Raw genomic sequence first — 24751 nt, forward strand, 5'->3', positions numbered from 1 at the left:
GTTAGAATGAGAATAAAAAGGGAAGACACTTCTCAAAGCACAGCAGTCCTTGCTTTCTGCAGGAATAGTGTGTATTAATAGTGAAGGTGAGCTAACTGCTGTCTGAAGGTGCCTGGAGCAGGTTTGCTGTACTTACAATGCTTTAGGATCACAATGAGTGCAAACATCAACTTTTTGTTACCATGCACTACCAAACATCAAGTGGTGATACCATGCATGTCTGACATGTGGCTGTTAGCACTGTGGGTCACAGACAGACTCTGTTTGTCCCCTGCCACACACTGGCTGTGCACAACTGCTGGTGTAGAGTTAAAAAAAGAAAGTGTTAAAAACCCAAGCAAACAAAAAATCCCAAACAAGTGTGTGTAGGGGGTGATTTCTGATAGGAAAGGAGAAAGAAAAAGAAAGGTTTTAAAAATCACGTGGAAGGACTTGGCCCTACCTTCTACCTGGAAATACTTTTTTAACTCCAGATTTCTTTTAGAATTTGAAAAACTATTCCCCTCAAAACAGCTATTGGAATTGGAAAATTTTATCCCTCATTTCATGAGATTCCGAGTATAAAAGCATTACCTTAGGGATATATCTGATCATCTTGAGCTAAAGCACACAAGCACATCATTCCTAATACCTTGGAGGATTGATGCTTAATTGAGGAGTTAGTGATGCCAGAAGAGGGCTTTCTGTGGGGCCACGTTAAGTGTCACCAAATACGGTTTCAGAATCTCAGACAGAAGAAGCATTGGAGTGCTAATTGCACTTGGGGTGTTTTCTAAGTGGCAGATGAGACTAGAGACACTCAGACTGATTGCTCTGTCATTTGGCCAGCCCCAGCATACTGCTGTGTTATCCTAGAGGGATTCCAGTAAATCCTCTGTGACCTCTGCTACTGATAGATGGTGGAACACTCCTCTGACCCCGGCGTTTCAGACTCATCTTTTCTGTTTATTGACACAAAAATCAATTTAAGTTGTGTTTTTTCTACGATAGGTGAATGGATGCAACTTCTTTCCATCTTTCTTTTGTAGTGTCCATGCAGTTTGCCTCATCTCTGCATTAAAAGCAGATGAAATGACTGAAACTTCTAATGGCTTTTACAATGAGTCACAATTGTATATCTAGACTCCTTAGACAATTTTTACATTTTGTCACTAGCACACAGGATGAGAGTTTCTCTCTGGTTAATGAATTACACAGACCACTCTGAGCATAACAGTGTTCCTGTTAGAAGGGTTTTGCTAGCTTATGTCAAAGCTATATCTTAACTTAGTGTGTCCATGCTGAAACCTTTGTGATCCCTTCTTACTTCTCATCTTTAGGAAGTTCTCTCATATTTACATAGGCAGCTTCTATATTAATTTGGGGGAGGGGAGATGGAGTGAGTCTAGATTGGCTCCTTTGCTCCTTCCCCAGATCAAAAATTCTCTTCATATACATTTGTGTGTGTGTATATATACGTGTGTATATATATCCTTCTTTTTCCTTAACTGTACAGGTACTCCTATAAAATGTGATTGACTTGTATGTTGCTCCTGCTGACAGGATGTGAGGGTTCTTAGTGGTGTCCTAGTCCCAAATGGCAGCAGCAGCAGCAGCAAACCTTTTCTAGACACTTTGGACAAGTGAACAAAATCATGGACTTAGCAATGAGTGCTGTTCTGTGCCTTCCCAGCCCAGGAGGGCTGGGTGTCACCTTTTAGAAGAGAGAATACAAAGGTATTAGATGGGGTACATCTTATGAAATCATCCAGCTGCCAAATCCAGAGATTGAATGAAATATCTAGCTTAATAAAATAAATAAATAAAGTGCTAAAGTGTCACTGATTGCAATGTATCTGCTGGTAATGTTTAAAGAGACAACCTGGTGGTTGTTACTTAAAAATTTCACAGAAGTGAAAATCTGGTGGTGACAGGGGCAGCTCCTCTCTCTGCCCACTCACAGCCTTGTTTTCCCCTGGATCTGCTCGTGCAGCTGCGATTGCTGAGCCCAGTTCCATGTAAAAGCTGTAGTTTACAGCTCTGGTATCTCAGCGTGGGGTGACTCCCTGAGCATCCTGGCATGGGCAGCATGGGGTGGGAGGCACATGGAGAGCCCGGTGTTGAGGGCAGTGCTGGGGATGCTGCTGTCAGTGGACCTGGCAGCAAATTTCTCAAACTAGCAGGGTCAACTTTGACTGCTATAATGAGGCAAATCCTAAATGAAGTGGTTTGCTAATTCCAATTTATGGTTTTTCATCTCAACAGTGAAAACAATGGTGGCTTCGTCTACAGATGTAAAAACTTAGCACATCAGTACTCTTTTCTGAAATACTCTTTATTACCCTGGAGGAAGAGCTGATCCCTTCTCTTGAAAGTTTCTGTTGGTTTAATTAGCCTGAATAGATTTCTGCTCTGCAGGAAACGTAGTTGAGCTATCACTATAGTCTTCACTTTAGTATAAAAGTTGAACTTCATTTCTTGACACTTTTTATAACAAGTTGTTTAGTTTAAGGTCTGGGAACGGTAGCAGTTAAAGTATCTTAAATGTTTGCTGTGATTTTCTAATTCATTAAAACTTTGCAAAATTCTCCTTTTCCAGGACTGCACACAGAAGTATATTGTGAAGAACTACTTCTACTACTACTTGTTCAGATTTTCAGCTGCTTTGGGTGAAGAGATTTTTTATATCACTTTCCTTCCATTTACCTACTGGAATATTGATCACTCCGTATCTAGAAGAATGATAATTGTTTGGTCTGTAAGTATTTCTATGATTAATTTAAATGTTGATTCTGTATCTACAGCAAATGAATATTTAAGAATAACCCTTTGAAGAAACAAAATCCCTTCAAACAAAAGAAGCACCGACACTATTTATACATGACTCACATAACTCATGTGTTCAGAAATCAGAGGCATTGTGATGCTGAGAGGAGCTGGCAGGCATTAGCTGACATGGGGTGTCTGTTCATCTCTGCCACATCTTGGACTGACTTATTTTTTTCCAGCCCAATCACAGATTCAGCTGCTTTTGATAAGGTTTACACAGAACAGTTGGGAAAACACTTCCTTCCCAATGTGTTTTAGTATTTTAATGATAATTTTTCATCACTTTGGGAAATCTTTCTCTTTTCTTCTGCATAACTTATTGCATAGTTCTTGCTTGCCTGAAATGACTATAAACTTGATAGTAAGGGGATGTGCAAACTGCAGTGGGATAAGCAGTAATTTGGGGGGGGAATCAGATTATCTGTTGAAGGCTAAGACTTAAAAGCATTGATTTCTTTGTTAATACGAGAGCATTCCCAAATTAACTGGTTTCTGCATTGCTTCAGCCTTCACAAGTGTGGTTTGTGGCTATCCAGAAAAATGTATTTCCATGCTGGCACTGAAAAAACAGTAGATAACCAGGCACTTCAGGCTGAGATTGGCTCTTTTGTCACTGACATTGCTCATCTTGCTATTGATCAGATCTTTGCTGCCCAAATATGACCATTTTAGAACAAGGAAGGGAGGTAAGTGAGCACCTCTGGCAGATGGCAGGACCATGGAGGTTTAGCTGTCAATTGATCTAAGAAATTGAAGTTTGGTAAAAACTTGGGTTTGATAGCTAGCTTTTTTTCATTACAGTGAAGCTTCTCTGTGATTTGGTCAATTCTGTTTAATAATATTCTGGTTTTTGACCAAATAATATGATAAGAAATAATAAAAACTATTTGAATTCCTAATACACTTCAAATACACACGGTCTTGGAGAGAAGGCATCAGTTGCTCTGTGCCAATAACCCTAGTCAATACATTTTATAAAGAGGACATGAAAAATAACTTGCAAGTGAAATGTAGAAGTAGGTGGACACTGTATAATTAGAGCTGGGTTTTGGCCAGGAGTACACCTACTGCTTCTGGAAACATGCCACAGAAGATGAAAATTGGTAGTCACTGCCTTCTGGGTTTGCATATTGCTCAGAAAATGACTCTTTAGAGCTCCTCACATGCAGACTTGCCTTGCCTTTTTCTTGCAAGGAGTTCATCTGAGTACTAGCCAGATCTAGTCTGGTTTAAGACCTCGTCACAGTCTATAACTTCCTCGTGAGGGGAAGAGAAAGGGCAGGCACTGATCTCTTCTCTGTGGTGACCAGTGACAGGACCTGTGGGAATGGTCTGAAGTTGTGTCAGGAGAGGTTTAGGTTGGATATTAGAAAGAGGTTCTTCACCCAGAGGGTGGCTGGGCACTGAACAGGCTCCCCAGGTCAGTGGTCACAGCACCAAGCCTGACAGAGTTCAAGTGTTTGGATGATACCCTGAGGCACATGGTGTGATTCTTGGGGATGGTCCTGTGCAGGGCCAGGAGTTGGACTTGATGATCCTTGCGGGTGCCTTCCAAATCAGTATATTCTGTGATTCTGTAATTAGAGTATTCAAGCATGTGATATTATGATTATTAATATTATTTTTCCAGTTACTGAGGGAGTTGTGGAGTTGCACTTTATAATGAAAAGGGGAAGTTGTTTTAAATATATGGGCTTATGACAACCTGTATTTTTAAAACGCTGGTTATGTGTAATTGCGAAATGACTAAAGATGTCTGTGCAGGCCATGTGTTAATATTATGGCAAGCTCAGCTGGGTGGGTTTCTTGCTGGCGAGAAGGCTGTGAGCAGGAACTGGTATTAACAGTGCTGTAAGCGGTGCTGGTCTGTCTTATAGAATCATAGAATGGCTTGGGTTGGAAGGGACCTTAAAGATCATCTACTTCCATCCTCCCTGCTGTGGGCAGGGACACCTTCCACTAGACCAGGTTGCTCAAAGCCCCATCCAGCCTGGTCTTAGTCATGTATGTGACAGCACAATTGGTTTAGCTGCATGGGAAATGCCGAGGAGTCAGTGGGACAAAACCATGGTGTTAGCTAACTGGGAGGTTTCTGGTGATAGCAGTGGAAGGACACCTGTCTGGTGACACGGTGGTGAGCAGAAGGGCAGACCTGCAGGCTCTCTGCAATCCAGAGTTTTGAAGAAATGCTTCTGAATGGATGATGATGATGTGGGGCTAAGAAGAGCTGTGTTAGATAAAAGTAAAAATCCAGGTAGCCTGATATCTCTGGCAACAGCTGCCAGTTAAGTCTGGGAAAAGTATGAAGGGGCAAGTGCAGCACCCAGGCATGTTCTGCAGAAGGCTCTTACCCATCAGGGGAAAGGAGTTGGTATCAAAGGGAGAGTTTAAGGGGAAGGTAGTAGTAGTTCCCTTTAAAGGAGATGTTCAGGATGAGGAGAGACTGTTAGTGAAGCTCTTCAGCAGGGAGTGGACCAGCAATGACCTTTGTGAGAGCTGGGTACGTTGGGAACACCGTAGGCAGGGATGGTGGTGACAAAGAGGGTGAGATCATTGGCCAGGAGAAGTGGGGCTGCCTGGGAGCACTGGAGAAACAGAAGGGTGCTGAGGGTGGTGCTTTGGTTTGTGCTGTTTCCAACTTAAACCTGTGAGTTTCTGCTGCAAGTTGGAAATAGTGTCAGTTTGCCAGGATGAATCAGGGGAGTTTCTTCCCTTAAAAATCAAAGCAGCATTAATGCTGTTTACAAAGCTTTCCTGCCATCTTATCTGTAATATTTTATGCAGAGCCAGTCACCCCCATTTGAGAAAGATGATTTCAAACTGGAGCAGGGCCAGGGATGATTAAAGAACAGACTATTTTCTGAGCAGACTGAAAACTTAGATCTAAGTCCCTAACAAAATGAAGCTGGGGAGAGAATGAGGCTGGCTGCAAACAGCACAGGAAAGGAGCTTCTTTAAATAAAAGTACAATCACAAGAAGAAACATGCATAAGGCAGTTCCAATGGTGTCTTTCCTCTGAGGATTCACAGTACATATGCAGGCTTTACCTTTCTGGATAGATGGAGGAAATAACTGAAACTTCTGAGCAAGATGCTGGGTCAGTGCTGAAGGTACTCTGGTGTCTTTGCTTCTCTTCTCCAGAAATTTGAAGTAAAAGCTCTTGAACCTGCACAGACAAAGCTTTGAAGCCTGTGACTGTCGTGACTTCAACCAGGAAGTACAGAGATGAAAAATAATTTCACACAAACCAGGCCCCAAATGTACTTTAAATTCACTGCACATCTCAGGTCAAGAGGTGAAAGCTCACTTTGGGTTTGTTTGTTTGTTTGTTTTTTATTTTCTGCACTTCTCAGGTCTGAAAGCTTTATTTTGGTGTGCAATTTCAGAGGTAGAGACCTGGGGAAAAAATTAGTTACAGTTTCAGTTTGTTATTCAGCATGCCTGGAAATCTTTTTTTCTCTTTTTTTTTTTTTCCCAAGGGTATCCACACTTCTTTATAGCCTATAAAACTTTAATTTATGCAATATAAATAAGAGCTGGCCAGCATGGACTTTGTTGGGGCAGGTGTGGAGGCTGTTGGCATGTGACAGCGATAAGCTGCTGACTCAGGGGTAGGCATCAGCTCTGAAGGAAGGCAGGGTTTGGGTGCCTGGTGATCCCAGGCAGGAGTTTGCCAGGCTGTGTGTGCCCCTCGGGGCTCCTTGAGCAGCACTGGGTGTAGACATTTTCAGCAAGTCTGAGAAGGTCCTGGGTCTGAGTCCATGGCAATTTAGCATCTTGCTTTTCAGAGGAACAGCTTTCTACAGACTGTCAGCACATAGTTAGGAATGATGAGCTCTGAACTCCGTCTCTCAGAGTAACCAGGAGTTTCCTAACCAGCAGGAGTTTACCTGCAATTGGGATGCCACTGACATTACCATGAGGTGCTTGAAAACCTGGATGCTGCTTTGAAAACACACTTTGAAGCAAACTTTGGGTTTAACAATTCTCATGTGTTTGTTAGTTTTACTGCTTTTGCTACATTTCACCGAAACAAGCCTGGAACAGCTGATAAACATAGTCACTCAAAAGTCCAGGTCTTGAAAGCATTGTATATTACACTGCACAAGATCATGTAAAACTGTATTCGGGCACATAAATAACTACATAATGTCAGAATAGAAAAATAAATGGTCCCTAAAAGAAAATGCCATGTGGAAGTTGATAAAGTGTTGATTGAAATGCAATTTTGTAAGAGCTGGTAGTTGTACTCCACCCCTGAAGAAAGAGTGCCAGTGAGGCTTTCACAACTGAGACCAGCTGTGAATCATCTAAGGTGAAGTTTAAATTGGCAGCCTTTTGTGTTTCACTAGATCTACTAGGTATAACCATTTCCCAATTTTAGGTGTTAGATGACAAACCAGATCAATTTGACAGTACTCTTCCTGCTACCAGGAGATTGGCCCCAAATTTCCTTCTTTGAGCTCCTTATGAGATAGTCAACCCCCTTATAGTTTTTGTCCAAAGGCTTCTTTTAAAGACAGAGTGAACGTGCTAGGGTGTTAGTTGGTTGTACTTCTGGAAGCATGGGATCTTGTTCTGGTTTTGTGTTTCTGAAGCCTGAATTGAGACGAAGTCCTCCCTCCTTATATATATATGTATATATATAACTTTTTCTAGGAAGCTGTCCATGCTGTCTCTCCTCTCTCCCTGTCTCCTGCTGACCCTTGCCATGATGTGTGTGCTGTGAAGCTTGTGGTTGGCTTGAGACCTGCCTCCTAGATTTGCTGCTCCCATTGTGGAGCTGGGACAACCCGAGTGTCTGAGCATCCCACCAGCTCAGTGTGACCTTGAATGTCCCATTGAACCTGACTAAACCCTTGGAAAACGTGTAAAGTTCCTGTGCAGCTAGCACAAGATTGATGTATTTTCTGAAAAGCAATAACCATGCTGGAAATGGCAGATCCTTGAGTTCCCACAGCCAGCTGCCCTCTTCCATAAGGCATGTGTGCCTCAAGGAGGATCCCAGCCGTTGGCATATCTGCATGCAGGGAGGTTCAGGGAGGGGATGGAGAGCAGGATAAAATCAGAGAGTGGCTTAGGGCCCCCCCAGGCTGGGGGTCCCTGGGGCTCCTCTGCTCTACAGGGCCTCCTCCACATGGGCTGCTGCCAGGGCAAAAGGCCAACAGTGCTGCTCAGTGACTTTCACGGTGTGTTTTCCTGATGCCAAACCTTAGTTCTTGGCATTGGCTTGGGGGTGGAGGAGTATCTCCACAAGAACGTTCTCTTCCTTTCCCTGCTCCTCTTTTCCCATGAACCAAGGGATGCTCAAGGGACACAGTCACAGCTATTGTCTGCTGCAGTGTTTCTCTGGTCACTTAAGCTTTCACTGGGGGATGTTGAGAACAGAAGCTGTGAATGGTGCAGCCTGGGTGCTTGGTTTAATTCCTGTATGGTAAATGAAAGTCATGCCTGCCTTGGCAACCACATACAGTTTTGCTTCTGCTTGACTAATCTGCAAATGCCAGTTTATTAATAGTGCATCCTTCTTTATTCCCCTGACGTGCTTGGTCACTCTTATCAGTGCATAATGTTATGGAAAAAAACCCAAACCAACATCATTTTCAAACTGTGAGTTTCCTTTCTGAGAAGATGACATATGCTACTGCAGGCCAGGGTTTCTAGAGGCAGGTTATAGAGTTTCTGTTTTGGAGCCAAAACAGCAGATTCAAAGTCAGGCTGCCACACTGTGAGTCTCGGGGAAGACATTGCCAATGCTTTTTGACCCCATGTCTCCTCTTGAATTTCATCTTGTCCTTTTAGTAGATCAATAGCATAAATAGGAGAGCTGTAAAATCAGAAGTTGAAAATAAACATGTTCTGGTTTCTCTTTGTTAGCTGCAATATTACAGAATACAAAAGAGTTGCTCCTCCTGACCTTCACATGCCTGTGGGAGGCTCAGGTGTGTCCAGCCCTGTGTGGAGGCCGTGGCAGGGGAAGGGTGATGGAGGATGTCCACACACAGCACACCTGCAGCACTGAGCCTGTTTCCTCAATCCTGCCAGACTCGGGGTCTGGGCAGCTGCCATAGGAATGTTCCACAGGGGAAATCGTGCCCTGAGGCACTGGTGCCGTGCCTCTGCATGCAGAACTGGCTTGGCTGTGTGTCTGTATGCCCTCTTGTGCATCTGCACTGGGGCGGTAAATCTGCTTGCAGCGCTCTTGCTTCCTGCCACGGGAATGCTGCCTGCAGCAACTGAGAGAGGAGTGAGGGAGAACCACTGCAAATGCCAGACAACACCTGCAGGTGAGAAAAACCTCTTCTTAGATGATTGACTCAATACCAGAGGTATGCAAATGTCTAGGAGACAGGTCACATTATGGGACTAAAATGCTCAGAGGGAAGAGAGCAGTCTCTCACCCCAGGGGGAACTCTTGCAGATGTTGGAACAAATGAATTGGCATCTGGACCTGTGTGGATGCTAATGCCTCAAGTTTAATTCTATGATTGTTCAATAAAGCAAGATCTGTTAAAATGACAAAGGTAGATTCATCTTGTTTACTGTGATGTAAAGACCCAGGTGAGGATATATTTTTGGAGACAGACCATATATATGACTCAGAGCAAATTAAGAGGAAGCTCTCAGAAAAAGACTACAGAGGCTGTCGTGCTGCTATAGCAACTGCCAATTGCCTTTGTGCAGTAAAATGTAATGCTGTTGACCCAAAGGCTTTGCCTTTCCTTCACCTGATACCCTGGCTTACTGTAAATGATTGTTGTTGCCCTCGCACAGCACAGACAACCCCAGCTGTACTGGTAGGCACCAGGGAGGGAAGTCTTGATTTTAAGTTGCTTACAGTATTAATAAAAAGTAATTTTGAGAGGGGAACAAGTAAGAAGTCCTTACCCAGGTATTTTTTTTTAATTGATGCTTACATTTTTTGTAAGGATTTAACTTGGGAGACTTCAGAGTCATTTTCATTGCATTCGGAAGGCATGGATGTGTACGAGAAAAGAGCAGAAAATTCACAGGATCCAAAACTGAATAATAGTGTCTATGGGCTTGGATTTAGACTGGTGTGTCCAGCTTGCTGCTCTGGCCCATGTGTTCAGCCTGTGTGGTTATAGATGCGAGACCCTTGGGAGGGACGGCAGCTCAGGCACAGTCTGTGTCACATTCCCAGCTGAACGGGAATTGCTGAACTGGTGTGGTAGCACCTCACCTGGCAGTGCAGAAACAGAGGAGGCTTGTTCACCTCTGTTCAGATTAGGGCAGTTGTACTCTGGGTTTCAAGCATGGCTCAGTTAGCTGGGTTTCTTACTGCTTCGCTGTGGAGCAGAGTGAGATGCAGATAACACATTCCCGTGCAGTGCTGAGCAGGAGTCCTTGGGAGGAAAAGCCTGCCCTGGGCTCTCCCTCTGCCTGTGAGTTCAGCTCACAGATTCAGCCAATGAATGGAGTGCCTGGTTTGTGCTGCACTAAGGCGAGAGCTGTACAGCCTGAGGCCAGGGTCTCCTGGGAAGATGGTAGAGGATAGCCCCATGGTGACAGGCTGTGCCCCTGTGGCTTTGGAGGAAGGGACTGAGGGGATGTGCTTTAGTTTCCACAGCTGGTGCTGCCATGCCCCTGTAAAGTGACCCTGCAAATGTTAGGGAGCTAACATAACTTCCTGAGGGTCCCCACCATGTCAATGCTATGGGAGCAACTTTTCCTTGTGTGTGCATGCACACACCTCAGCACAGACAGGAAGGTGGCACTTCCCTGCTATGCATGTGCATGATGGTTGCCAGTGACCCCTCCACCACACCTCTATTCCCAGACCACGGTCCTGCTTTTGCTATCATTTGTTTAATAAGGACTCATGCTGTAGCTCTTGTCTCAACCATAGCTTGTAGGACTGGAAAATGCAGAGGGAAAGCAGGGTCCCTGAGTGTCCCTTAACAGGGATTCCTGTGGAAAAGTGTGGTGAGGGTCTTGGGACAAGGGCTCCTTGTGCGAACCTATCTGATGTTCAAGAACATCACTTCTTTCTGCCCAGGTTTGGGGCCTGGTTTTGGGTACTTTTCTCTTGTCCATCCTTGAGCTTCAGCTCCCCTCCCTCCCTGCCAGCCTTAGCAGTGCCCCTTTTTCACACATACATCTTTGAAACTCGGGTTATTTAAAAGAGCCTGTGCTAGAAATAAACACAGAAGAACAGCACTGAGAGCTGTAATACAGCACTCTAGGCAGGCAAAAAATGTCAGCAATGCAAGGAAGAAGCAAACAGAACAATTAAGCATGGAGGCTCAAGGTTTTGCTCTCTGCCATGCCTACAAGACAGCAAGCAGCACCTGCTTGCTCTGTGGTCGAGGGCCTGTTCCCTCTTCTCCCCAGTGTTCAGCCTTGGGCTTGGAGACCCCTTGGGTGGAAATGTACACGGGTACAGAAAAACTTTTGGAATGGGTTTTATTTAAATCTTAGATGAGCGTGGTTTGAGTCTGGCTCCTCCAGCTGGTGTGAGCAGCATGTGGGGTGCAGGCAAAGAAGAGCAACACCTGTGCTGGGTGGCCTTTAGACATGAGCACTTGCCATGTTTCGCCTCTCGGGGAAGCCTGCCAGTTCAGCTGGCGAGGGATGTTTTACTGCGCCCACAACTGCTGCTTCTGCCAAATAATCCAGGACATTGTGTGTAAAGACACGTGCACGGTACACAGATAAGCTAAAGGCAAAGGTCTGGTGTGTCAGAGATCAGTGCTTAGTCTGAGCACATTCTGGATTCCTCTTCGTGTTTATACGGAGGTTGTCTCACCTCTCCTCACCATCTGTACAATATGTGTTTTTAAAAAGTAGAAGGGTCAGAATTTAATCTGGGATGCCAGGAAGGAGGGTGTTGTGAAGAAGCCTGGTATTTTTGCTTACCCATACCACCTCAAGCATTCAGCCTGTTTGTCACCATCAGAGGAGTCCTAGCATAGCCTTCATTTTAGAGATGACTCATTTCCTCTTCTGTAATGCTCTTACGTACCAGCACTAATAATACTTCCACAAGTGGAAGTCATTATTACAGAGGACTGCTGATAAACTGGCTCATTCTACCTTGCCTCTCAGATGGTATCACAAACAGCAGCCTCAATGTTTTATGTTCTGCTGGAGAGAGTAATTTTGCTTTCTACCCCAGAATTTAATTAACTTCCAAATATGTGCCTGCATCCATTTGGAAACTGGTAGCATTAACCAAATAAACCCACACAGTGTTTTCTAAAAGACATTTGTTCCTTGAGCCTTTGTTTACTGTGAACAGTCTGGGGCAGGGTTTTTGCTGTCTCCCCTGTGCCCTGTGTGTCTGCAGGAGCAGCCAGGAGTGTCACACTTGGTGCTGATAGTAAGGCAGTAACGTGATTCACATGATGAGAGATAAAGGCTAAAAAGGCACCAGCAATCACTTTTCCAGGCTCTGGTGCTGGTTGTAAGTCTAGCACTCCCTGCAGCATGTGTTTTGCTGTAGAGAAAAGGACATGACTTTTGGCTTTTTCCTGGTCCTGACGTGAATCCTGAGTCCTGATGTCTTTCTTTCAATGTGAAGCCATTTTTTAAATGGCTGCTGGGAGAGAGAGGGATGTAATGTGGCTGGTGACAAATGTGGCACTGGATGATCGTGTTGCTGTTGTAGCATATGGCTAACACCAGCATGGGAAGGATGTTATTTTAAGACCCCTCCTTTCCTAGTGGAAGCGTGAGAAGCAGAACAGTGAGCTGTCTCACACAGTAACTGAGCTTTCATGGTAGACATCAGTTAACCTGATTTTTATATTAAAAAAAAAAGGAAAAAAGTTTGCTTTGTTTTGAAGAGCCTTCTTTGCCTATGTCTGGCTACACTATCTAAAGGGAGGAGGCTGGAAATAGAAAGGAAATGCATCCTCCAGGGACAGCCTGGCTGATTTTTCTCAGTCCTCACTGGGTGCTGAGAGCCTGCTGCAGGAAAGAGGGTGCTAAGGAGCAGAGGATGTCGACACAGTGGGTGCCCTGGGCATGGCTGGATGAGCTGCACCTCTTAGGGATACTGGCCAGCTTTGCCTCTTGCCTCTGCTTCTGTTGCTGAACTGAGAATGCAACATTTCCCCCCAAAAATAGTGTTGCTCTGCTTGGGAGCTAATTAATGGAGTCTTTGCTTAAACCTCTGGGGTCCCAAGCAGGGAACAAAAGCCTTTTACTGGGCAATTAGGCAGGAGAACTGGTACTTCATGTTGCTTGTCCAGTTCTCCCTCTGCTGCCTCACCAAGGATGCTGAGGTTGTAATTTAATAACCACACGGGTGGTGCATCCCAGAGGGTTTCCTGCAGCACCTCGTGCAGTGGGTGGAGTGGGAGCTGCTGGGAATGGGGGAGCTGGTGCTGCACGCAGCTGGGAGGGACACGGCTGGGCAAGGCAGTGATTCAAAGATGGTGGTGGGAAAATTTCTCTTATAGCTGTTTTCTTTGAAGGAGAGGGGGTGTGAGGGACAGGGAGGGAACTTAAACTTCTCTGGGATGGGGTGGGAGCCAGCTGTCTGTCTCACGCTGTCCTGTATTGCTGCATCTCGTCAGCCAACCCTCCTTTTGGTCCCACTTCTGATCAGGTTACCACACGGTGCAGTAAAACCGCTGCTTCCTTCTCTGACTAAGCTAATGGCAACCCCTTTAATAATTCAGGGGATAAATTCTGCACTTGGAGGGGTGGATTTTGCAGGAAAAAGTGCAGAAATACAGGTGGTTGTTGGGTGGGTTGCATGGGGGTTGCCTGTGCTGACTGACAGCCCTGTGGCCTTTCCTGTCCCCAGATAGTGATGTACATAGGCCAGGTCTCCAAGGACATCCTGAAGTGGCCTCGGCCTCTCTCACCACCTGTCGTCAAGCTGGAAATGAGGACGAACGCGGAGTACGGGATGCCTTCCACCCACGCCATGGCAGCCACAGCCATCTCCTTCTCCTTTTTCATTGCAACCATGAACCAGTACAAGGTAGGGGGTACAAAAAGAAAGGAGGGAAAAGAAAATACATGTCTTTAAAAAAGCATGTGTCTGCTTCCAGCAAGCTACAGAAAGCTGGCAAATCCAAAGCTGTTGCCGCTCCCAGAGGAGCTCTGTATTTATTTTCACAGATGTGTGTGTGTATTCTTTCCTGTGGTTACCTGTAGCTGGCCAATAATAGACACAAAAAGAAACTCAGTGGAAATTTCCTTTCTTTAGCATGAACTGTGGGCAGGCTGCCCTGCCCTGCCATGGTTTGGTGAGTTCACTGTGCTTTCTCACATAGGGTGACCGTGGAGGGAAGGTGCCCAATGCCAGCATTTTGTGCTCATCCCATGCCCACCAAGTCACTGCTGTACGTCAGGACAGGCCAGCTCCCAGGGAAACCAAGGAGCTCTGTGTCACCTGTTTTTTGTATGAGAGGAAAAGCATCCTTGGAAATCCCCTGCCTCTAACATATGTTAGACTAACAGCATACAACATGATTTGAGAGCCTGTTTGCCAGAGAAGTAACAGCAATTTCACTGCACTGGAGCTGTAGGCTGCTTGGGGATGTTTCATCATTATTTTCCCTCATTATCTTTCTAAAAGGTTTATTTACTAGAAACTCATTTCTCCATGATGATTATTTTCGTTTCATTTCATGAATCCAAGCATGCATTTCCTGTACTCTAGCAATAATAACTTCCTGGCTGCATTGTACTTAAGCATGTTTCTCAGCCCTCTCAAGTGTATTTCAAGGATAAATCCATGTAGCCAAGAGGGCTTGCAGTACAGCCAGGGGGGTCTTGCTGTCACAGTGTCCCTGGGTGTCCCCCCTGCAGTGCCAGCCCTGTGCAGGGAGAAAGGTGGCCACTGTTCACTGCATCCTGGGACTGCAGCTCATAGCAATGGGAATCTCTGAGTTACACTGAGATGTCTGAGATAATTTAACTTCCAGACCCCTCTGGTCCCAGCTGTGAAGTAGCAGGCTTTTCTCCTGCCCACAGCATGGGGACAAGTGAGCCGGTCAGTCGTCCCCAAAGCTGTGCTGCCAGCCCCCTGCTCCCTGATCACTGTGTGGGAACTGATCAGAACAGCTTGACAGTGGGATGGGGACAGGAAGCCATAAGATGGGATATTTGTCATCCTTGGAAGACCAGATCCATCCTATGTGTCAGAGCTGCCAAGAAGACCTGGTCCAGCAGCACCTTCTCCTCCTCTTTAATCAACAAGTGACCACTGGGACACGCAGCTCTTCACAGGCTGCCTGGCACTTCTTGGAAGCTGCCATGAAACAATAAAACTGCTGTCAAATAATTAAATGATTTAATTGCCTCTATTAGGACAGAAAAATCTTCCAGAACATTATGCTGCTATCTTCTCAAGCTGCCCTAAATATCAATTACTGATCTGGACTAGCTCCCAGGCTGCTCGCTAAGGGGGGAGTAAAGTGGGTGTAAATCCTCTGAAGGCTTAGAGAAGCGAGGAAAAGTAGTGTTTTATGAACTGGGAGTGACATCTGCAGCTGGGTCTGGGCTCTCTATTTGGTGGTTAGAATATGCTGGGTGAAAGGGTCAGAAGAGAGTTGTTATGCTTAAAATTTCCACAGATGCATTTTTGCTCTGACCTGTGGCCACCCTGGTGAGTTGGCAGCCTCTGGCAGAAGATGGAGACTTTGTGTCAAATTGGGTGAATTAATTTCATTTATTTGTATTTTGAGTTGGTTTATTTTTTACAGAAAAATCTCCTTTTTGGACTGAAAGGAACTCAGCAACCCACTTGGTTTCAGGATTTGAATGAGTGGATTAAGGGCTAATATGTTAAGTTTATTCTTTACCAAATGTAGGAGGTTTTTTTCCTTTTTAAACATTGACTTATTCAAATGCTTCTTTCCATGTTTACAGGTACCTTGGAGAGGGAATTAAGCAAAAACAGCTTCATAAGAAGATGATTAAAATTTTAAGTGTCACAGGGAAGAGCAGTCCTGACTGCTCTAATAGCCGGATTGTGGTTTCAGCCCAGACATTGATTCTCCCCTCTCAGCCCACTGTTCGAGGACTATTGATCACACATCTGCTCAGGCTCTGGGGCTGTCACAATCCCCTTGGCTGATGTGAGGCTGCAGTGCAACCTTGGACATTGGTTGTACGTGCTGTGACATTTTCCTTAAGGTCTTTAGCACTAACATGATAAAGGTAGATATTGTAAGGGAACAACTCTGCAAATGCCATCTGTTTCCCAGGATTCCCCACACTGAGACTATATTTTTGCAAAAGCAGCACCACAGGTAATGAAATGACCTTCTAGCAGGATTGCACGTTGGCTGATGCGGGGTCTTTTTTCAGGTCAGATTAATCTCTTTGGGAAAGTACAGGTCAGGAGCCACTTCCCAGCACGAGATCCTTGCAGACATCCTTAGGTCAGTCCAGCTGCTTGGTGTAATGGATGTATTTATTTTAATTTTTTTCCCTTTTCACAGTATCCATTTGAACTCGGCCTGGTAGCAGCGTTTGTGTTTTCGACCCTGGTGTGTCTCAGCAGGCTCTACACGGGGATGCATACAGTCCTGGTAAGGATGCCCTGCACCAGCCCCATGCTGGTTGTGCCTCCAGCTCTGCTTTCCTACAGCAATTCCCATCTCTCACTCTTCAAATGATGTGTGACCTGCCTTGGCCATGGCACCACAGAGATACAAAAGTTGTGCCACTGAATTTCAGGCTGTGCATTCAAAGGAGCTGTGAGGAAACCCTCAGGCTATTGCTATTTGAGTGCACAGGGGAATAATTTATAGCACTTGGGAGGCACAAGCGTGCGGAGGTTGAGGAGCCGGGTGAGGTCGGGGTGGCATCTCAATTGTAGTTCTCTATTTTGAAATTTTAATTGTGAGGAATGTACTTGGGTAACTGACGCTGATCCTTAGCTAAGCCTTTTGTGCAACAGTATCACTGTTTTCAGCGAGAAATACTCGGGGCTGGTTTAGCCTGGGAGTGTCGGGGCAGGAATAGCAGGTTGGTGAGTCACGAGGGTAACCCATGGCAAGTGAGCTGCTCTTGGGGGCCTGGGGGACAGCAGGTCTCCTGTTACCATACAAGGTACCATACTTATAAAAATATTATGACAAGTTTCTTGTTTTCAGCTGGAAGGAAACTAATTCTTAAAGGACTAAGATGCGCAAATACTTTGTCTGAAAATAATCATAAAATATCTGTGACTTTATATGACAGATTTGTTGGGCACAGTTGCTTAGAGACATCAGTCCTGTTTTAGGAACAGATTTCAGTGTACCTGTGATAACACAGTAACTGGTTCCTTCCTGACAAGAGCAAACACTATTTATGTGTTATATATAGTGGTCAGGGTGGTGGTCCAGCTTCCCAAGTACGGATAAAAAATCCTGGCTACTTCCCCGCAGGAGTTTGATATGCACTGTTGGTTGCATGTGCATAAATAATTTAATCTTTTTTTACTAAGCAGTAATTATGTTTGTAATGAGACTTGGTGACTGTAAGAAAGGGAGCCCTTATGAGATTAGGGTTAGCTATAAAATATAGCTTGACCTTCCCTTTCAGGCCTAGTGGATCAAAACAATAACTTACATCGAAGCTGGAGACACCCTTTCTTGGCTAGTGACCTTAAGTCAATCAGTAAAAATTCTTTGCATACTTCTCTTGCTGGTCCATTATAATGAAAGACTCCTCTAAATTTAGATGGATTTTAGGGTAAAGAAGAAAACGTCCTTTGTGCTTTTGACATGGTAAAAAAGGGCTTTAAAATAACCAAAAAAAAAGCTCCTTAGTTGACGTGGGAGCAATGCTGCCTTTCAAAAGGGCAAATGTACTTTGCTGGAGTCTTCATCCCATATGTACTGTGGTGGGGATTGAGATGGGGAAAGGTCCAAGATCACAGCTGCCCAAATGCAACCCCTCTCTCTGCAGCAGTGTGCCACCCACAATGACTGGTTCTGGTGCCCCACCTGCAGTGATTGGTTCTTTGGGGGAACAAGTGCAGTTCAGAGCCGTTTCCCACACTTTGAGGGATGGCTCCTGCCCTGAGCCATGTCTGATGCCATGGGGCCAAGGTGCAGCAGCTGCTCAGCCAAGCCATTGGCTGGATTTTTAACTGAGGTTTTAATACAAAGGATATAATTATGTATTAACCATCATATTTTAGTAAAGTAAGTGGATAACATGGTGGGTAACATATATCCACCATCTTGGTGTAACTGAATTTTTCCTCTCCGAGGAACAACAAGAGGAGTGACAAGGAGGGTTGCATTGTGCTTTGCTACAACTGTAGCTTGGGTGCAGAAGCTTGTCTTCTGGAGTCTCAGTTCTACAAATCAGTTTGTATTTCAGCACCACTGGTCTCGCTTTTGAATCAAGAGTGGTCTCAGAAAGCACAGTCATGTCAGTAGAAGAGATGTGACCATTGAAGACCTTCTGGAGAGGCAGTAAGCTGGTATGAGAGCTATCTGCATCATTATAGCTGTACCAGAACGAATACTATGCTTAGGGAAAAGGGAATAAACACCCATTGCCTGGGCTGTTACTGGGAGAACATCACCCAGCCAAAGAATGGGGTGGCAGCAATGCACTTGCACTGCTTAGAGGTAAATTAGTTACAACAACCCACCTTCACGGCCTCAACACCAGAATGTCCCACGTGTGTGGAAGGGCAGGGTCATTTCTTTTAGGCCTTAGATGATGGAATATGAAGGCCTGGCAAAGAGGGAATCTGGAGTTACCTGGAAAGGCCAAAGCAAAAATTTGGACACATTTTGAAACAGTGAATCCGTAAGGTTTTAGGAGTTATTTTTATGGAACAAAAAGCAATTGGAGACAATAATACTGGTGGTTGTTTCATTTGCCTTTTTCACCAGAGAACTGTATTTTAGAAAATATCCCTTTGCTTGCCATCTTAAAACATTGGCCCAGTTTTTGGTCTCTGCCTCAGTGCAGTGAACAAGTTTTCCTGTCTCTGCTGCTGAAGCCTGTCCCTCCAGAGCCACAGCTGATGTGGTGAGAACCTCACTGGTACTGCAGCTGCCCTGAGTTACAAGCAATAATTCCCTGTGCTGGCCAGCATTGTGTGCAGAGTATAGGGAGGAGTCAAAAGGTCGCTTTTTATGACCAAAAAGAAACGTGAAAGTTGTTTCTGTAAACAAAGTCACTTGTTTTTCCCCCAAGATACACCAATTCATTTACTACTGATGACACTGTGCTCAGGAGGGGGTGTTCTGGAGCCTCCACATTGCCCCTTTCCTGTGCTGTATTGCAGGTTTTTTAATAGTACCATTAATCCTGAAATTATCCTAAATATTTTAAAGCTGATCAAGAAACAACATATTCACATTACTTTACACGCTGTGCAGTACAGTCCTTGGGGGGTGAAATAAAGTAACCTTTAGGAATGGAAACCAAATAAGATATTCATCTTTAGGAGACCGGCTGGAGTTTCACATTAAATGAAAATATGAAGGTAACTCAGGCAATAGGTGACCATGTACAAGACAGAATGGGAAAAGTGTGATTTTTGCTTTGATTGGCAATATCAGGAAAGGTGCTTGAGTGCCAACAGGTTTGGTGGTTTGTGCTGGTTTGATAGCCTGAGGGATTTTGTGAGTGTTTGCAATTCCAACTGTAGATTCAGTGGGAAGAGTGTAGGAGGGTCTCACCTCCAGAAAGCTTTTTCAATCCTACACCAAACTGTGCTCTATGACATAGTAAAATAAAAAGCCAGCGAGAATGGCAGTTGGTGATGGTACTCACGGACCCTGATGACAGGCAGGGAGCATCTTGAAGCCCCCAGTCCTGCATCCCAGGCATCACCTGAAACTGGATGTTTGCCTCTGTTGTTTTTCTGTATGTACCTGGTGCACAGCAAAACAATCTGAATGAGTGCAGCATTAGAAACTCCCCCAGTGGCCTGTTCCTAGGGCAGCAAAGCAAACTGGCAGCTCTCCACTTAAAATCCATGAGAGAGAGGCCTCGCTGGTGCTGAAAAGGGGCAGATGTTTGGTACCATGTGGGAGCGGGGCTGAGCTGGAGAGCAGTGGGGGGCCTTTTGGGGAGGTAGATGGAGCCTGTGGAGGGCTCATCTGTGCTGAGGAAGCTGGAGCATCCCAGCAGGGGATTTTAAGCTTTGCCGGTAGTACTGCACCTTGAGCAAAATTCGTGCCTGCCCTTATTTAAAAATTCCTTTATAATTGTGGGCTTGGCGAGAGGCTAATCTGTTTACACAGGCGTATAGGAAAGAATGTGCTTCCTGGGAGTGCTAACAGCAGCTCCACCCCCGGGAAAAACTCGGGTCCTGCTCCAGGGGGCACAGCAGGGAGGGTCCAGAACAGCAGCGTTTCTCGCAGAAATCGGAGCCGACCCTCCTCTTCCCATTTGCTCCTTAGTTTAACAGGCGGGGGGGAAATAATTAATTCACTGCTAAATGTCTGTATAAAGGGTTGGTCTGGAACATCTCTGTGTGTTCAAAAATTCAAAGCTATCCATGCACACCAGGACCGAAGGAAGTCACCACAGATTGCCATGGCTGGGTGTGTCCTGAGCTCTCCAGCAGCTTCTAGTAAGCTTTAAGCTCTTAATATATGAGCAGCCCATATATTGGTGGATAGGGCTTAAAAACTGAATAAACCACTGGCCTCCAAACTTTTTTGTTCAGTAAAAAATTTTGAACATACACCACCTATACATACATATTTTTATACATGTAAATAATACATATATTTACTTAGGATATATAAATATATAAATGCATACATATATTTACTTAGGAATTGCATACATGTACTACTGTACTGATACATATGTTATAAAACATGCACAAAATAGACTTAAAAAATGTAAGAGAAGGATAAAATAAACAGTACTTTGAAAAAATATGTATATTTTATTTTACTCATTAGTGGTGCCAAAGCTATTTTCTTCCCCCAGCCCGAAGGGTTGCCTTGTGCACCCCATTTGGAGACTACTGGTATAAGCCACCGGTTGGGGCAGAGCTGGTTATCTGGGTCCTGCTTGAAAGCTACAGGAGCTGTGTGACTGTGCTGGGGCTGAATGGGGAGGATAATAAAATTCAGAAAACTTTAATCGGGTTTGTAAATAGACACTGTCTGCAACCGGTTTGGGAACTGCTGTAGTTGGCTGGGTAAATCTGAGCAAAGCCTTTGTGAGGGAATGATGATGTTTGGTTACATCTCTGTAATTGGAAAAGAAAAGCACGTGAACAGCTTTTGAGTTCACTCCTTGATCACCCATAGAGGGGTATTTAGAAGGACTTTTTCTTCTAATATGAGGTGGACAAATAACAGGGTGGGAAATAGAGGTACAGAGTGGGGATGGAATTTCTGAACATCAGTCCTGGGAGCAGTCCTCAGCTCTTTTGTGCTGAGGTACTTACTTAGTGTTGGGCCAAAACATGCTTTGCATGTAAAGTTATCACCTAAAAATTGATATAAAAAGAGGAATTATTATGAAATATGGACACCTAATCGTATTTTACATACTAGATATCTGTGAACAACTTTGTGTATTTCCATGGCTATCCTAAAGTTATGAATGAGGGAATAAATGCAAGCGGAAATTTGTATTAGGGATATGCAAAATGGCTCTTGAAGTTGCTTAAAACATACTGTGAATCTATTGCCTGGAAGTTGTAAACAGCTGAAGTTCAGTCATACTGGAGTAATGCATTTACCAGAACGCCATTAAATATTTCTGTTGTGAAAAAGTCCCCTCATTCCTGCCTAATTAAAAGTGAAGTTTGCATAAATAATTCATTTTCAGACTATGACCAAGCATGGTAGTATTCATACTGCCATGATTTGGTGAAAAAGAAACAACCCTGAGAAGAGGGACATTTCTGTCTGTGACTAACTTGAGCTTTTGCAGTGTATTTTGTAGCTAGAGTACTAACTCTGCTGCCTCTGAGAGCAGCACAGGTAAACTTGTTTTATTGCTTTTTACCTGGCTGCTCTCATACACACAGCTTTTGTTAGGGTTACCTCCTGTCTTCTTTCCCAGCTTTGTAGCTGACAACAATCAAGTTCTTAAAGCACCTTATTTGCCTCTGTTAATAAATTAGGGTTTAACTATGTGCTTGCTTCAGGCGCTGTACTAAGAGCCGGACTTCAGTGGCTTGGGCAACAAATTCCCTCTTGATGTATTCCTGCCTGGCAGTGCCTGCCTCTTGCCAAGGCTGGCAGAAATCATGGCACACGCACCACGTCCCACAGCTCTGCACTTCTCATCCCTGGAGCTTGTGTTACCAGGATGGGAGCTTGTCTCTGACAAAGAACAGCATCTTCCCATTTATGCAAAGCAAGCCAGTGATAATCCTGCTGATGTGATGAAATTACTTGTAGGATAATGGGAGGGGAAGGGTTTGTGTGAAGGCAGCTTACTGCGAGGTTGTCCCTGAGGTGGAGCTGTGCATGTGCCTTTTCCATTCAGGTCGTAGGTGAAGAGTGCACTTAAAACATGAGAGTGGGTGAGGGGGAGAATTTCACTTGTTCAGGGGAAATATATGTGTCCACAGATACATGCATATCTGTATGTATCTGGGTTGGGTTTTGTTTAGCACAGGCTTCAGGTTGTCCCTGCACATGAATAGTGCCATCTCTGTGATTCAGTGTGTTCCTCCACTGCTGGGCACCCACCAATGCAGATAATGGTCTTTTATCATCACCTGAATATCTTGTTTAACTTCCAGGTCTCACAAAGTTCCTAAACGTAATTTCTTTGCAGGATGTGATCGGTGGAGCACTGATTTCGGCCGTGCTGCTCATGCTCTTGTATCCTGCGTGGGACATGATAGATCACTTGCTGTTAACTAGTCCCTTTTGCCCACTGCTTTCCATAGTTGTGCCTCTTGTCTTATGTTACAACTACCCCAAACTAGACTATTATAGCCCTACTAGGGGAGACACCACTACTATCTTAGGAGCAACAGCTGGAGCAACTGTGGGATTTTGGTTAACCAACCAGTACACTGCACCAGTCTATGCCAGCAAAAGTTTGGAGCTTGGATTTCCTCTGATCACCAGCAGATTGGTGGTTGTGCTAGCCAGGTTCTTTGTAGGCATCTTAGTTGTTCTACTGACACGCTGGCTCATGAAGAGCGTGGTCCTTGGTGCACTGGGTTATCGGTACAAGTTTCCCATTCGTGACCTGGAAGCCCGGAGACGACTGGAAGTTGAAGTGCCCTATAAGTTTATCACGTACTCCTCAGTTGGCTTCACAGCTACCGTGATTGTGCCGCTGCTGCACGAGCTGTTGGGGCTGAAGTGAGCTCAGCACCTTCCTCACTGAGCGACGGGCGGCACCACCACTTCAGAGACGCGAGAACTCCATCAAGGCTGGTAACTTGACCAAAAAGTGTTTTGTGCCTTTCTGCACTGGTGTAGTGGGTTGACTCTGGCTGGCTGCCAGGGGTTCACCAAAGCCGCTCTATCACTCCTCAGCTGGGCAGGGAAAGGAAAATATAATGAGAGGGTCATTGGTTGAGATAAAGACAGGGAGAGATCTCTCAGCACTTACTTACAGTCACAGGCAAAACAGTCACGACTTGGGGAAATTAGTTTAATTTATTACCAAACTAATCAGAGCAGGAAAATGAGAAATAAAACCAAATATTAAAAACACCTTCCACCTACCCCTTTCTTCTTCCTAGGCTCAACTTCGCCCCCAAATTCTCTACATCCTTCCACCCACCATCACAGGGGGATGGGGAATGGAGGTTACGGTCAGTTCATCACATGTTATTTCTGCTTTCCTTCCTCCGTGGGGGTTGGACTCCTCACACCCCTCCTCTGCTTCAGTATGGGGTCCTTCCCATAGAAGACACCTCTCCAAAACTTCTCCAACACAAGTCCTTCCTGTGGGCTACAGTTCTTCATTAACTGCTCCAGTGAAGGCTTCCCACAGAGTTGCAGCCTCATTAGGGCATCCCCCTGCTCCCATGTGGGATCTCCACAAGCTGCAGGTGGGTCTCTGCTCCACTATGGACTTCCGTGAGCTGCAGGGGGACAGCTGCTTCACGTGGTCTGTGCCACAAGCTGCAGTGAAATCTCTGCTCTGGCACCCAAAGCACCTCTTACTCCTCCTTCTTCAGTGATCTTGGTGTCTGCAGAGTTGTTCCTCTCCCATATCTTCACTCCTCTCTCTGGCTGCAGTTGCACAGGTTTTTTCCCCCCTTCTTAGCCGAGGTGTTGCCACTGTTACTGAGGGGCTCAGCCTTGTCCAGCAGTGGATCTGTCTTGGAGCTGGCTGGCACTGGTTCTGTTGGACACAGGGGAAGCTTCTGGCACATTCTTAGAGAAGCCACCCCTCACTACCATGACCTTGCCACACAAACCCCAACTGCCTGACTTGGAGGAGTTGCAGGAATTGCTGGGCACAGATACCTTTGGGTGAGAAATCGCTGCCCCCACCGTGTCCCATAACTAGAGACCCCTTGGTCCAGGTGACTAAAGATGACAAGCACAAAGCCAAAATCCCTTCCAGAGTGGCAGCAGTGGCTGGTTTGGCGTGGGGTTGGGGGTGCCAGGGAGTGTGGCTGTGCTGCTCCCTGCCCAGCTGTGTGCCTGTTCCTGATGAAGCAGTAGAGCAAGCCAAGGAAGGGCTCAGGTGTGGGGCATGGGAGAACAAGTGGCTGGTGGTGTGGGGGAAGGACAACCATCCCAGAGTGAAATGCCATCATCAGGCAGATCTCACAATGTCTTCTGATGGCACTGCCAAAGCTGGCTAGTTCTTTGTGGATGGTTTTACCCATTACAGTTCAACCCCCCCCCCCCCAACCATAAAACACAAGGAAAATCTAACACAAAACGTTTTATGTGATTTGTAACAAATTTATCTTGGATATTAGTAAGAAAGCCTCCACTAAGAGATCATTTGCCCACATACAACTGAGCAGAGTTATTACCACAACACTGATGTTTGTGTTCAAACTGTTTAACTCAGATTAATCTCCCCTGTCTAAAGGAC

General features: G+C 45.2%; 1 protein-coding gene across 1 annotated transcript; it reads left to right on the plus strand.

The window, feature by feature from the left end:
• Positions 1-2605: 2605 nt before the first annotated feature.
• On the plus strand, positions 2606-24562 carry SGPP2 (sphingosine-1-phosphate phosphatase 2). Its single transcript, XM_017822270.1, has 4 exons — positions 2606-2737; positions 13587-13766; positions 16237-16326; positions 22511-24562. Exons 1-4 carry the CDS (start codon positions 2720-2722, stop codon positions 23051-23053), a joined length of 831 nt encoding a protein of 276 aa, XP_017677759.1. The 5' UTR covers positions 2606-2719; the 3' UTR covers positions 23054-24562.
• The last annotated feature ends 189 nt before the right edge of the window (positions 24563-24751 follow it).

The sequence above is a fragment of the Lepidothrix coronata genome, unplaced genomic scaffold, assembly GCF_001604755.1.
Source record: "Lepidothrix coronata isolate B3197 unplaced genomic scaffold, Lepidothrix_coronata-1.0 Scaffold97, whole genome shotgun sequence".
Classification (NCBI taxonomy): Eukaryota; Metazoa; Chordata; class Aves; order Passeriformes; family Pipridae; genus Lepidothrix; species Lepidothrix coronata.

Coding starts and splice junctions, on each gene's coding strand:
- SGPP2 (XM_017822270.1), top strand. Junction 13,767..16,236: donor CAACCATGAACCAGTACAAG/GTAGGGGGTACA, acceptor CCCTTTTCACAG/TATCCATTTGAACTCGGCCT. Junction 16,327..22,510: donor CGGGGATGCATACAGTCCTG/GTAAGGATGCCC, acceptor ATTTCTTTGCAG/GATGTGATCGGTGGAGCACT.